The sequence below is a fragment of the Tauraco erythrolophus genome, chromosome 10, assembly GCF_009769465.1.
Source record: "Tauraco erythrolophus isolate bTauEry1 chromosome 10, bTauEry1.pri, whole genome shotgun sequence".
NCBI lineage: Eukaryota > Metazoa > Chordata > Aves > Musophagiformes > Musophagidae > Tauraco > Tauraco erythrolophus.
Window position 1 is genome coordinate 2,720,752 of NC_141474.1, and position 13,040 is coordinate 2,733,791.

General features: G+C 47.3%; 1 protein-coding gene across 1 annotated transcript in view; it reads right to left on the reverse strand.

Annotated features, from left to right (window-relative positions):
* Window positions 1-13,040, reverse strand: part of HMCN1 (hemicentin 1) — a 201,735-nt gene that overhangs the window by 16,279 nt on the left and 172,416 nt on the right. Inside the window, exons 86-96 of the mRNA XM_086617855.1 lie at window positions 12,568-12,649; window positions 11,394-11,663; window positions 10,682-10,852; window positions 9,845-10,015; window positions 8,606-8,776; window positions 6,762-6,932; window positions 6,055-6,225; window positions 2,375-2,545; window positions 1,797-1,946; window positions 1,334-1,471; window positions 659-780 (exon numbers count right to left, since the gene is read on the reverse strand). Of these exons, the coding sequence (XP_086473981.1) occupies window positions 659-780; window positions 1,334-1,471; window positions 1,797-1,946; window positions 2,375-2,545; window positions 6,055-6,225; window positions 6,762-6,932; window positions 8,606-8,776; window positions 9,845-10,015; window positions 10,682-10,852; window positions 11,394-11,663; window positions 12,568-12,649 (1,788 nt within the window). The remainder of the gene's footprint in view (window positions 1-658; window positions 781-1,333; window positions 1,472-1,796; window positions 1,947-2,374; window positions 2,546-6,054; window positions 6,226-6,761; window positions 6,933-8,605; window positions 8,777-9,844; window positions 10,016-10,681; window positions 10,853-11,393; window positions 11,664-12,567; window positions 12,650-13,040) is intronic.

The following is a 13,040-nucleotide window of genomic DNA, read 5'->3' on the forward strand; positions in this document are numbered from 1 at the left end:
TAACATTCAGCAATTTTTGCAAGGTGCCATGGCATAAAAGAGGTGGTGTCATCCTCAGGGAAGCCAAAAAGACAGGCTTAAGGATGCACCTTTATAGCTCTGCTGAAATCAACACCTGACATGCCTGTCTGAGATAACCAGCCCCGAAGACACTTCTCAATACTGCTTTTCTAACGTCTAAAAACCTTGAGTGACCAATACTACCTTCCTGACAACATCTTTTCTTTTTCAAAGGCACAACAGGACAAGGCGCAATGGCTTTAAACTGGAAGAGGGGAGATTTCGATGAGAATTTCCAAGAAATTCTTCACTCTGAGGTGGTGAGGCACTGGCACAGGTTGCCCAGAGAAGTTGTGGCTGCCCCATCCCTGGAAGTGTTCAAGGCCAGGTTGGATGAGGCTTTGGGCAACCTGGTGTAGTGGAAGGTGTCCCTGCCCATGGCAGGGGGGTTGGAACTAGATGGTCTTTGAGGTCCCTTCCAACCCAAACCATTCTGTGATTCTATGAAAGGCAATGTTGACAGCTGTCAGTTAAACCAGTTAAAATAAGTTATATACAATAAAACAGTTTTCAGGATGTAGCATCTACTGCTTTAATATAGTCAAGAGAGGAAGTATGTATCAGTGAGAGAGGAGGGTGGTATCTCGAGCAGCTTTACCTTCACGTTGACATCAACTACGGACTGGAGCTGCAGCACGTGGCCACTCACAACAACATCCAGCAGCAAGGCTCCCTCTGAATCCAAGCCCCGGGCAACGTGCGTCATTCGCAGAATCTCACCTATGAATTTTAAGAGCACATTGATTGATAAAACGTCCTAACCAGAGGCTCGTGTGAGCCACACAGCATCTGAATTGCGATCCCATGACCAGTTTTTGATACTCGTATTTTTATCAGGTGTACCACACCTATAATAAAAGCAGTGTACGTTGCAAATTACAGCTCTAAAAGCTGTATTTAAGCCTCAGAAAGTCATAGAATCATAGAATCGTCTGGTTGGAAGAGACCTTCAAGATCATCGAGTCCAACCACTCACCCTGCACTGTCACAGTCCCTAAACCATGTTCCTCAACACCAAATCCACATGGTTTTTCAACACTTCCAGGGATGGGGACTCCACCACCTCCCTGGACAGCCTGTTCCAATACTTCACAACCTTCTCTGGAAAGAAATTCTTCCTGGTATCTAAAATCAAGTCATAGTCATTAAGAAAACATTGGTGTGAGCATGAGTCTCAAAATTCAGCAATGGTTGCATGATATTTTTTAAGGAATGCAGGACTTATCAAGCCTACTGGAAACTAGAAAGAGATGGTCTATCCCAGGTAACTCACCAGTTGCAAACTCCACTTGAGTTTCTCTCTTGAAGACCGCATCAGTGAGCGTAAACCCATTCATTGCTTCTCCAATTTCTTTTGCAGTTGTCCAATAAACCGGGCTGAGGATAGAAACAAGCTTTCTCATCGCTGGACCTGAAAGAAAGGCAACAAGACATCTGAGAACTTTTTCCCTAACATTATGTGACCCACATCAGTGCGAGTTGAATATGAAGACAAGCACGTAAAACTCGATTTAAAGTAGAAAAAATATGTATTGGTACATTCAGAAGAATAATTTTACAAATATTAATGTACTAGATGTAAATATTGAAGAGTCTCTTGTCCTCTCCCTGTCTATGAGAAGTTTAGATCATTTTTTTCAGTGACACTTAACGAAACGAAGTGGTAAAAACTGACGTTGCACAGAATTCAGCCAGGCTCAACGAAAAAAAGTGATAGAAAGTAATAAAAAGCCTACCAAGGCTCCGAGGGACGTTTGTAATCTTTGCTTGTACGACTCTGGTTTCAGCGTCAGGGCTGTCCGTTACCGTGGCGTTCAGGAAAGCGATTCCAAATTCAACGTCATTAATATTTCCAATGATGCTGCCTTTGGCACGTGAAGGTCCACCTGTGCAGGGGAGGGAAGGGAGGAAGGAAAAAATAAAAGGTCCATGGGAAAACTCTGCTGTCTGATATTCTGGGGCAGAAAAAAATGAGAAATATTGTCCAGCATTTTAAGCACTAAGGATATTTCTACATATATTAGGAGATGATATGCTGTGTATACGTGGTCTGAGACACAGGCACACTAACATGGCAATCACCTTATGCACTCCTCCCTGCCTGAAGAGCACCAATTGTTTCTCACCATGCTCTAGGTGCTATGTAACAGGTTAACAAAAAAATTTATCCAGCTGAAGCTGCAGGGGAGAGTTAAGCCCCAAAAAATTCAATTACTTGGTCAACAGGCTAAAACATGGGAGAATACCGGTCAAATTCGGAGTGCCAGAGGCTTTCACCATGTCGTCATTGCGTGCAGGTTGTAAGATAACTCACCAGGACACGCTTGGGTGTTACACCTGGATATCTGGGAGGAGTCTCCAGGACAAGGACGTCCCTGATTTAAAGGGGCTGGATTGCTGCACAGGCGTATTCGGGTCTGCTCTCCTCCTCCGCAAGAAGCAGAGCACTGGTTCCACGCTTGCCACTGCCCCCAGTTTCCATCCACTGAAGAAAGAAAGAATGAAGGTGACTTTTCCGTTTAAATGTTTCGGGCTGCATCAGCGATGCCTTTGTGTCATTACTCCTGATGGAACCAATGTGACAGAGAAAAGAAACAGCTAAAGGGTAACAAAAACACCTCAAGGGGCAGGTGTGAGCACTTGTCCCCTCAGAAACACACCACCTTTAACATTTTGTTTGTGTATCAGTGTGACAGTTCGATGTGGGGGGGGGTTCTGGTGGCAGGAGAGGGGATTTGCTCCCTGTGCCACCAGATCAGACTCCCATCCCCCTTGGGGTTGAGCCAAATCGGGGCCTCTGCGAATTGCCCTATTTAAGTTGGGACAAAGGAACAGGAAAAGGTGCTTTGCCCAGGAGCAAGGAGAAGGGAGAGGGGCACTGCCCCCACTCCCTGGCCGGGTGGCTGCCCGTGTCAGGCCGGTGCCACGCACTCAAGATGGCAGCGACGGAGCCGCTTGGGGAACTCAGGGAGAGCCCTGCTCCCAGGGTGCCTGCTAGGCTGAGTTCACCCAGAGAGGACTAAGACCTAAGAGAAATGGCTACACCGACACCAGGTCAGTGAAGATGGAGTGGGAGGAGGTGCCGGAGCTGAGTTTCCCCTGCAACCGGTGGTGAGATGGCGGGCGGCCCCCCTGCAGCCAAGATGGGCTCGGCGGAGCAGAGACCCACTCACGGCCCGTGGAGAAGCCCACGTCAGGGAAGAGATGCCCGAGCCCAGGAGAGGTCATGGAGCAGGGGATGCATGACAAGTAACTGTTAATAATGGGGCATGGGATGCACGATGAGGTCGTGAGGCATCTGGAGTCCGTGGGACGACCCACCCAGGAGCGAGTGGCCACAACTCCCTAAGAATCCGAGACTGTGGTAAAGCCCACACTGGAGCGATCCGATGGGGAAGGATTGCGTCCTGCAGGTAGGACTCACACTGGAGAAGTTTGTGGAGTTTTCCTCGTGAGTAGGGGATCCACTGGAGCAAGGGAAAAGGGTGTAAGGACTCCTCCTTCTTTGAGAATGGAGTGGCAGGAACAACATGGATGAACTGACCTGTGCTCCCCCATGCCCTGTCCCCCTGCGCCGCTGGGGGAGGAGGCAGAGCTGGGAACAAAAGGAAAGCGGGGTGGGGAGGTGTTGGTTTTAAGATCTGGCCCTGTTTTCTCTTTATCCTCTCAAGTAACCGGTTTTGTTTCCATTTGTTTTTTTTTAAGCAACTGTTAATAAATTGTTTTAAGGAAGTTGAGTCTGTTTTGCCCGGGACCATGGTTGGTGAGTGCTCCCTCTGTTCTTGTCTCGACCCTCAGTCCTTTTATCATCGAACCACAACAATCAGCTGCATTGGAGACAAGGAGCCTCCTCAAGATGTTTCCAGTATAACAGTCGGAGATTTAGCAAGAGCTGGGTCAAATTCTTCCCTGTGTCATTTTGAGGAGGTATCACTTCATGGCTGACCAGGGAAGCTTTGTACAGCGTAGACTACGTGTGTTCCTCTGCACGGCCATGCAAGTCCTCCCCAAGGGCGGCATACAGAGGTCCAATGCGCAGAGAGTGAGCTCAGGCTGGCTTTGGGTGGCTGCCCACGCATCGCTCTATGGGGAGAAAAGCCGTAGGACCGAGCACTGCCTTCCTTCTGCCAGCCACTCTCCTCACCAGGTTCTTCGGAGGTACCTCCTGCCAGTCTCTGCATCCGTACCCTGGAAGCATCAGGCTACGTAGAAATCGATTTCAAAACTGAAAAACATTATTGCACGTATGCAGATCCATCACAACCCAGTTCATAAAGAACAGTTGTCAATATTAAAGATCTTCTGCCATAGTTTTTGGTAGCCTGTCCCTGGAGACACAACGTAGCTGTCGAGATCTTTTGAGTGCTTGTACTCCTACAAATGGAATATCTGAGATTGCCCAGGTATATAACCGATGGAAGAGTACGAGAAGCCAAATAAACCATAAATCTTGCAAATAAAGAAGACCTGTTCCATCTACCCAAACACTCAGGAGAGGTCAATTAGAGTCGGATTGAACTACGTGTGTGTGGGAGTCTGCACGGCCTCCGTAACGACAGGTGACATGACAGGAACGTGACAGCACATCGTGTGAACAGAGTTATCTGGAAACACCTGATCTGATACGACATTTGCCCCAAACTAGCAACGATAAGAGGAAAGTAACCATTAAAACTCTGCTTAAGAGCAAAATAACGTTATTTTACAGTAACGAGGGAACTGAAAAGACTTACAAAAGCAGCATGAAGATTGGGATTGGGGAAGATGAACACAAGCAAGGGGAGGGTAAACAAAGAGCAGTCAGACTGGGCTTGATGCTGTAAGCCCCACCGAGACCTGAAGGAGAAGTGTCCTTGCACGCCGTGAGCAGCTGGTATCTAGCTGGTGGGAGCTGCTGGTACGGGGTGCAACAGGCTGGGGGGCCACACCTCGGGTGTGCGGATGTGGCCTCGTCATGGGCTTTGTCACCAGCATGTAGATCAGCAGGGTGTTGAAAGGGATGTGCATAGAGGAAGGCTGCCCAGGGAGGTGGTTGAGTCCCCATCCCTGGATGTGTTTAAGAAAAGGGTGGATGAACTGCTTAGGGATATGGTTTAATGGGGATTAGTTTGGGGAGAGGCTGTTCAGGAGGGCCAGTTATGATAGGACAAGGGGTAATGGTTTTAAAATAGAGGGAGGTAGGTTCAGGTTGGATATTAGGAAAAAATTTTTTACTATGAGAGTGGTAGAACACTGGAACAGGTTGCCCAGAGAGGTGGTGGATGCTCCATCCCTGGAGACGTTCAAGGCCAGGTTGGACAAGGCCCTGAGCAACCTGATCTAGTTGGAGATATCCCTGTTCCTTGCAGGGGGGTTGGACTAGATGACCTTTGAAGGTCCCTTCCAGCCCTAACCATTCTATGATTCTATGATTAGGGATGGTTGGACTCGATGATCTCTAAGGTCTTTTCCAACCTAGAAATCTATGAATCTATGACTTAATAATTTTTTTTTTTAATTATTATCTCAGCATTAATACACTAACAATCGCTTTCTGGGATGAGTTACCGGAGGATGTTGAGAAAAGTGTAGGTGTTTAGCAAGTCTCTAGCACGGCTGTCTGGCTGCTGTGCTGCTGACGCTGACCCTGAATGAGCACGTTCACCGACTGCCCCTTCGTTCCGTACTGCCAATAAATCAGTCACCTGCTCTGACTGTCGTTTTATCGGATGCATTTGAGCTGAGCATTTTTCCCTCCTCCTGGAATACATCGGGAGAGTTCGCTGGGAGCCTCACAAACTGTATTTACTGTAAAAACTAAGCGGAACTCCCAGGTGTAGGAGAGATTTTCATATGCTATTTCCTGTTTTGAATTATTCCACCTCGTTTTGGGAAAACCTAACACGTGAGGGGGGAAATCCTGGTGAGGTGACAGTCACTTAGCACATATCATGTATACCCTGAAGCCTTCCAGGGCGAGCTGCCTCTGATTTCTCAGGTAGGCTGAGCACTCACCGGGACACGGCTCCGTGCTGCACCTCTGGATCTGCAGATCAGCCCCTGCACATGCCCTCCCACCGCTGGCAGGGCCAGGATTGTCGCAGCTCCGGTACCGCCTCATCTGCCCTCCGTTGCACGTTCGACTGCAAGCTCCCCAACTGCTCCACGGGCCCCAGTTGCCATGAACTGTAAAAAATAAGATTTTATCTGTCTTCCTCTTAATAACATACTTAAAAACCAGACAGTCAAGGTAGGAAAACGTTTTACTCCTGTTAGAGAGTAACTTTTTAATTTCTTTTCCTAAAATAAAAAGAAACCAGATAATTAACTATCTAAGAAAGTTATCTTTGCCAGCATGGAACCAACTCTGGAACATTGTTGTTTGTAGGAAAGCACGGAGCACCCGCTTATTAACCAAACGAGTCACTATGCTCTGCTGTGAGACACAGAGAGGTTCACTTGGTGGTACCTTCTGACCGTCCGGCAGGACCTTATGCACCAGCTGCTACTGGACTGTGCTCTTAATAATTCATGTTTAAAATGCCCCAGTCATGCTGAATGATGAAGAGATCCTTTCACTCCCATCAGACAGCTAGCATCACTTGCCTGCGTTCACACTCCCGAAATTCTGCTGGAGCACGTGGTTTGTGGAGGGCTCCCTTCCTCCCACACATAGGTACGAACCCAGTACGCGGACAAGCAGCCTAACCCGGAGCACTTACTCGGACAAGGATCGCTGTTGCAAAAGTCAATTTGTATGTCGTTTCCTTCACATTTGTGACCCCCAAACTGTGGGGCTGGGTCTGAGCAGTGGCGTGTTCTCTGCCTGCTGCCTCCTCCGCAGGACACGGTGCAGGTGCTCCAGCTGCTCCACGTGGCCCACTTCCCATCCACTGGTGAGAAAGGCACAGCATGGCACAGTTACAGTCTCTGACATTAGAAATAACAAAGCAGATCAGTGCTGTATCAGGGTAAAACCGACTGCAGGATGCTACTGACTCTCCCTCTCAAACATCTCAGCTACATAGGGATGTAGAAGAACATGGACCTGTTACAGCAGGTCCAAAGGAGGCCACAAAGATGATCGAAGGGCTGAAGCATCTCTCCTATGAGGATAGGCTAAGAGAGTTGGGGCTGTTCAGCCTGGAGAAGAGAAGGCTCTGGGGAGACCTTCTAGCAGCCTTCCAGTATCTCAAGGGGCTACAGGAAAGCTGGAGAGAGGCTTTGGACAGGGGTGTGTAGTGACAGGACAAGGGGCAATGGCTTTAAGAGATTTCGATTAGATCTAAGGAAGAAATTCTTCCCTCTGAAGGTGGTGAGGCACTGGAACAGGTTGCCCAGAGAAGCTGTGGCTGCCCCATCCCTGGAAGCGTTCAAGGCCAGGTTGGATGAGGCTTTGGGCAACCTGGTGTAGTGGAAGGTGTCCCTGCCCATGGCAGGGGGGCTGAAACTAGATCTTTAAGGTCTCTTCCAACTCAAATCATTCTATGATTCTACGATTTCCAGGAGCGAAAGCTGGAAAAAGACATGACCTGTCTTTTAGATAACCTGTGAGCCTGACCAGTGTCATGGTCAGGGATCACTCACTCCTCAAGCTCAGTCACTCTCACATTTTTAGGTACCTGTAAGCAAGTGAAACCACATACAAAGTAGCCCCTGAAATTACCACATTGGGCAGATGGCCGGTCTGAGTGTCATCTCAAAATCCCGGTCCTTACTAGTGTGTCCTCCTCTGGCTGCAGCTGCACTGTCTGAAGATGTAACCATTACCACCACCTCCTCCCTCCTTCCTACCCAACCCTTGGATTTACTGGCTCAGCTGTTTTTAGGAGTTATTACTAGATTATCTCCCACGAGCCAGGTTTACACAGTTGAATAGTAGAGTCTTTGATCCCAAGACGTGGTAACACAAACTGTTTTGGGTACATCCGTGTGAGCACTGGAGTTGGGGGCTGAGAAGAGGCCAATCAGTCGCAAACCAGCTGTGAGCAACAGCATCCTCAGCAGCAGCTGGATAACCATGCAGCACCAAACCCTTGGTTGCTCGTCTACCACAAGGTCAGTTCTCTCTTCTACCAGTTGCTAGTTACAGTGGGGACTCAGCGTAGGATCTGAATCCAAATGGAGCATGAAGCCAGAAGGATCTAGTCTGAACCGCTGCACGTTCCACTTCATGACATTTCCCTTCGTCACCCCTGCGCTCAGCCAAATACACAGGTCACGTTTCAAAAAAAACGTTGAGTTTTCCTATCCAGTCATGAAGGATGTGCAAGAAAAAGGATAAATGAATAACATAAGTAGGAAAATTTTTAAAAAGAAACGTTTAGGAAACCTGGGATTTAACCACCAAGGATTTACAACGCTGCTTTTGCACAGTGGCGGGGTAAAAGAAGGGAGACAAGGAGAGGAGACGCAATCCCGTACGTTAGGGATGCTAAAGGTAGTGACAGGAGCCAACGGAATATTTGCAGGGACTCCACTTCCAGAACTGGAAAGCTCTGGATACAAATGAAGCAAACTTTGGAAGGGAAACGACAAGTTTGTCGTCGTTCTCTCTTCGTCTCACCTGGGCAGCGCCTCTTGTTGCAAACCTGCATCTGCGCGTCGGAGCCTTCGCAGCGCGATCCGCCGTGGGAAGGAGGTGGGTCACTGCAGAGCCTCAGCCGGGTCTGGGTACCCTTCCCGCACGTCTCGCTGCACGGACCCCACGGCAGCCAAGAACTCCACTCCCCGTCAACTGCAGGGGCAGCACAGAGAGATGAATTCTTCCCTTTTCGTTTTCCAAACGCACCCCTTCGCCTGACCCTTCTTGGAACGACAGGACGGAACACCCGATCAAATCCGGTGGGTTTGACCCGCAGAGGAAGGGCCGCGCTGGCTAAAAGCCGGCATGCGGCTTCAGCGGCCACCAGTTTAGCAGGAGTCAGAACTGGTTTGGTGCCCAAGATGCAGGGAGATGAATCTCTGGATGGGGGATGAGTAGTTAGCATTGTGGTGGTGGCGGCAAAGCCAGGGAAAATGGGGAAAAAAAATCAATATAATGAAAAATGTGTAGAAGGAAACACGCCGGTGGCGAAGGGTTGTGAATAAACCACAACTTGTCAAAGGTGGGAAGTACCACCAGGAGAGGAAGGAAACCTCAACGTTCAGCTAGTCAGGAGAAAGACAAGGCTGAAAATTAAAAGAACAGAGGAAAACATTCTGAAAATGTCTTAAATTATTAACTATTATGTTTTACACGGCTTTTTAATTTTTTTTTTTTTTTTCATTTTAATTGGCTTTGCACGATAGATTCCGAGTAGTGAGTTTTACTCGGTGAGCATATGGGTAAAACAACAAAATACAAAATGAACATTTTGGGGGAGGGCAAAATGAACATTTTGGGGGAGGGCAAAATGAACATTTTGGGGGAGGGCAAAATGAACATTTTGGGGGAGGGCAAAATGAACATTTTGGGGGAGGGCAAAATGAACATTTTGGGGGAGGGCAAAATGAACATTTTGGGGGAGGGCAAAATGAACATTTTGGGGGAGGGCAAAATGAACATTTTGGGGGAGGGGAGTGGGGTGTGTGCAGAAATTGCCAAAAATTTTCTTTGCACTTCCTTTTGTGACTTCCGCTTCCAAGAACTACTGCCATTCGCTACATCGCAAGCAATTTTAAAATAAAAAATGTCAGAATTTTAATTCTTTTATGATTTCATAATCTGAAAGAAGCTGAGAGAATTCAGGTTTGGAGAGAAAAAAAAAAGACATCTATACAGAAAGTCCTTTCTGAAATTAATTCTAAACCAATTGTCTCTCACCTGGGCAAGGTCTAATATTGCACATGACTGAATCGACAGCGCTGCCACCGCAGGGCTTCCCGCCGTGCTGCGCCGGGGGGTTACTGCACGTTCTGGTCCTGGTCCTGTTACCTTGTCCACAGCTCTTTGAACACTCTTCCCAAAGCCCCCACTCCGACCAACTGCCATCCACTAAGAAACAGAAACCCCCCCCAGTTTTAATTCAAAAAATATTTTTACGCTGTTTGTTGAAATTTCACAGAATCCCAGAATGTCAGGGATTGGAAGGGACCTCAAAGGATCATCTAGTCCCATCCCCCTGCCAGAGCAGGACCACCTAGATCAGATCACACAAGAACACGTCCAGGTGGGTTTGGAACATCTCCAGAGAAGCACACTCCACAACCTCTCTGGGAAGCCTGTTCCAGTGTTCTGTTACCCTTACTGGGAAGAAGTTCTTCCTCATGTTTAAGCAGAACCTCCTCTGTTCCAGCTTATATCCATTTCCCCTTGTCCTATCATTGGATGCCACTGAGAAGAGCCTGGCTCCATCCTCACGGCAGTCACCCTTTCCATATTTATAAACATTAATGAGGTCCCCCCTCAGTGTCCTCTTCTCCAAGCTAAAGAGACCCAGCTCCCTCAGCCTTTCCTCAGAAGGGAGATGCTCCACTCCATCAGCTTTGTGGCCCTGCGCTGGACTCTCTCAAGCAGTCCCTCTTTCCTTCCTCGAAAGCCAAAACGAATTCCAACTTCTTAGAAAAATTCACCTGCCGTGAAGATCCGTGGTGGTCACGGTTCACCGTTAGGGCGCTCAACACAGGGCACGTTAAAAGTATCAAGTCATTAAAGAAATACCTGGACACGGCTGCTCGTGGCAGCTGCGCACAGCTGTATCGGGCCCCTCGCACGTCCTCCCACCGTTGGCTGGAAGAGGGTCGTTGCACTGACGGACCCGCTCCTGGACGCCTTGACCACAAGTGACGCTGCACGGGCGCCACTCGAGCCACGCGGAAAATCCGCCGTGTACTGCAACGGGGAGAACGATGCTCCATTTGTAACGTGCTTGTGCTTAGAACTCTCTTAAATTGACGCAGCAAAGTGAAAAACGCGCTTCGTAAGCCATGCTTGGAAACCCAACTCTCCTCACGCACCGCAGAAGTATTCTACCATGGTTCAGAGAACACTTGAGCTGCTCTGAAATAGTTATTGCTTACGCTCCTACATGGTTTTCTTTAGAGGTACCATGGAGGTACGGTATGTACTGTGAGGGTGGGATCTAGTTGAAGATCCTTTTGTTATTATTTATGTCTCTCACTCCTTCACACTTCTCACCCAGGTGGATGAGTATAATGGATCAAAATTTTATGAAACAATCCCACTGACATCTCAGACTAGGCTTAACATAGACCTAATGCGTACGTGGAAGACAAGACAAAATATCTTACCCATAAGAGAAAACATCTTATCCATAAGATATGGATACGACAAAATCTTGCTCATATTTATTCTCAATGAATGCTTTAATCTGCCAGTTTGATAGCTGCCATCTTGTATTTTCTGCACCTACCCTGGACAGTGAGTGGTACTCTAACAAGAACAGATCCCATCAGGTTCCTCGCCACGCACTCGTATTCAGACGTGTCTTCCTTCTGCGCCGCAACAATGCGCAAGGAGCCGTTAGACAGCACAGTCACTCTCTCCTCGCCCACTACCGGATGACCTCGGCGGGACCATCTGATGGTTGGAGGAGGCTCTCCATTAGCCTGGCAGTTCAGCATCGCTGTGGCCCCGGCTTCAATAACTGTCTCTACCGGTTCAACGGTAATGACTGGAGGACCTGAACGAGAAGAGTTTCTTTAGGCAATAGCACATGGTTACTTTTTTTTCATTGTATTGAGTATTAAAAGTCTGGTCAGAATGAGGTCAAAAAAAAAATAATCACTTTTACTAACATTATTATTGTTGATCTTCCACTGTCAAAGTTAAAATGACAATCATAGGCTATTTTTAATACGTAGCAACCTGAGGATCAAAGTTGGGATCGAGGCCTGCTACAGCCCTGACTACACACTCTTATGTTATTAAAATGTGTTGCCTTCCATGAAACCTGGCTGGAAGATGCATTAATCGTTTCTGGAAGCAAGTGAGACCTAAGGAACAGATCCACACTGCTCGAGTCTATAATAGAAAAGGGATATTCAGAAATTCTACCATTGGTAAAAAAAAATTCTAAAATACTGCAAAAACTAAAATATTGTCAGTGAAAGTTGGGATTCATCTCATGTAACTTTCTTAGTTTAAGGGTCTAGTTTAATCCAGTTGTATAGACATCCTCTCTAGTCAACGAAAAGAAACAAGCCCTTTCAGAAGGTGATTCACCCCACTCTAGGCTGGTTTCTAAGATGAGGCTGAATCACTCTATGTCTCTCTTCTTTGACCTCAATCAAAAGCTTAGACTACACTAAGTTGGAAGGCCAGGCTGGATGAGGCTTGGAGCAACCTGGTGTAGTGGAAGGTGTCCCTGCCCACGGCAGGGGGGTTGGAACTAGACGATCTTTGAGGTCCCTTCCAACCCAAACCATTCTATAATTCTATGACTCTTAAATATTAATGATGAAAGATGAGATGAATCTTAACCTATAGTGCAGTCCCCAACCTCCAAAACTTCAACGGGAGCTGCGTACACCCGTGCAATGTAGGTTATTGCTCCACTCTAGTGACGTTAAACTTAGGAGCCTTACTCTGAAGGGTGAGCGTCAGACTGCGTTCCACCACACCAGCGTCATTGGTAGCCACGCACTTGTAGTCACCAGCGTCATCATTCTGAAGAACAAAAAGCAAACGGTCAACACGTACGTAGTGAGGTTTCCCATTTGCAGTGCACCTCCTGTAAGTGCATTTTCTGCACCATAACATGCAGAAACGTCCTGGATCTTAAGAGGCATGCTGTTAGATTCTAGAGTATCTCAGCATTTTGCCTTTTTTAATATTAAGCTGATATTGTGAATTATTTTTATTATTCTATTATTTCCTTCAACTCTTTAATTCTGAGAATTAAATATTTATTTATTTATTTTACTTAAATGAACTCAAAGGAAATGCTGGTTTTGACTCCCTTTCAAAATACAGTCATTGGTTTATAGGCAAAAAAATGGGTCTTGCCATTTGTATTAGGAATTTAGATGCCAAGAGGTTTGCACATGGAGAACACAAA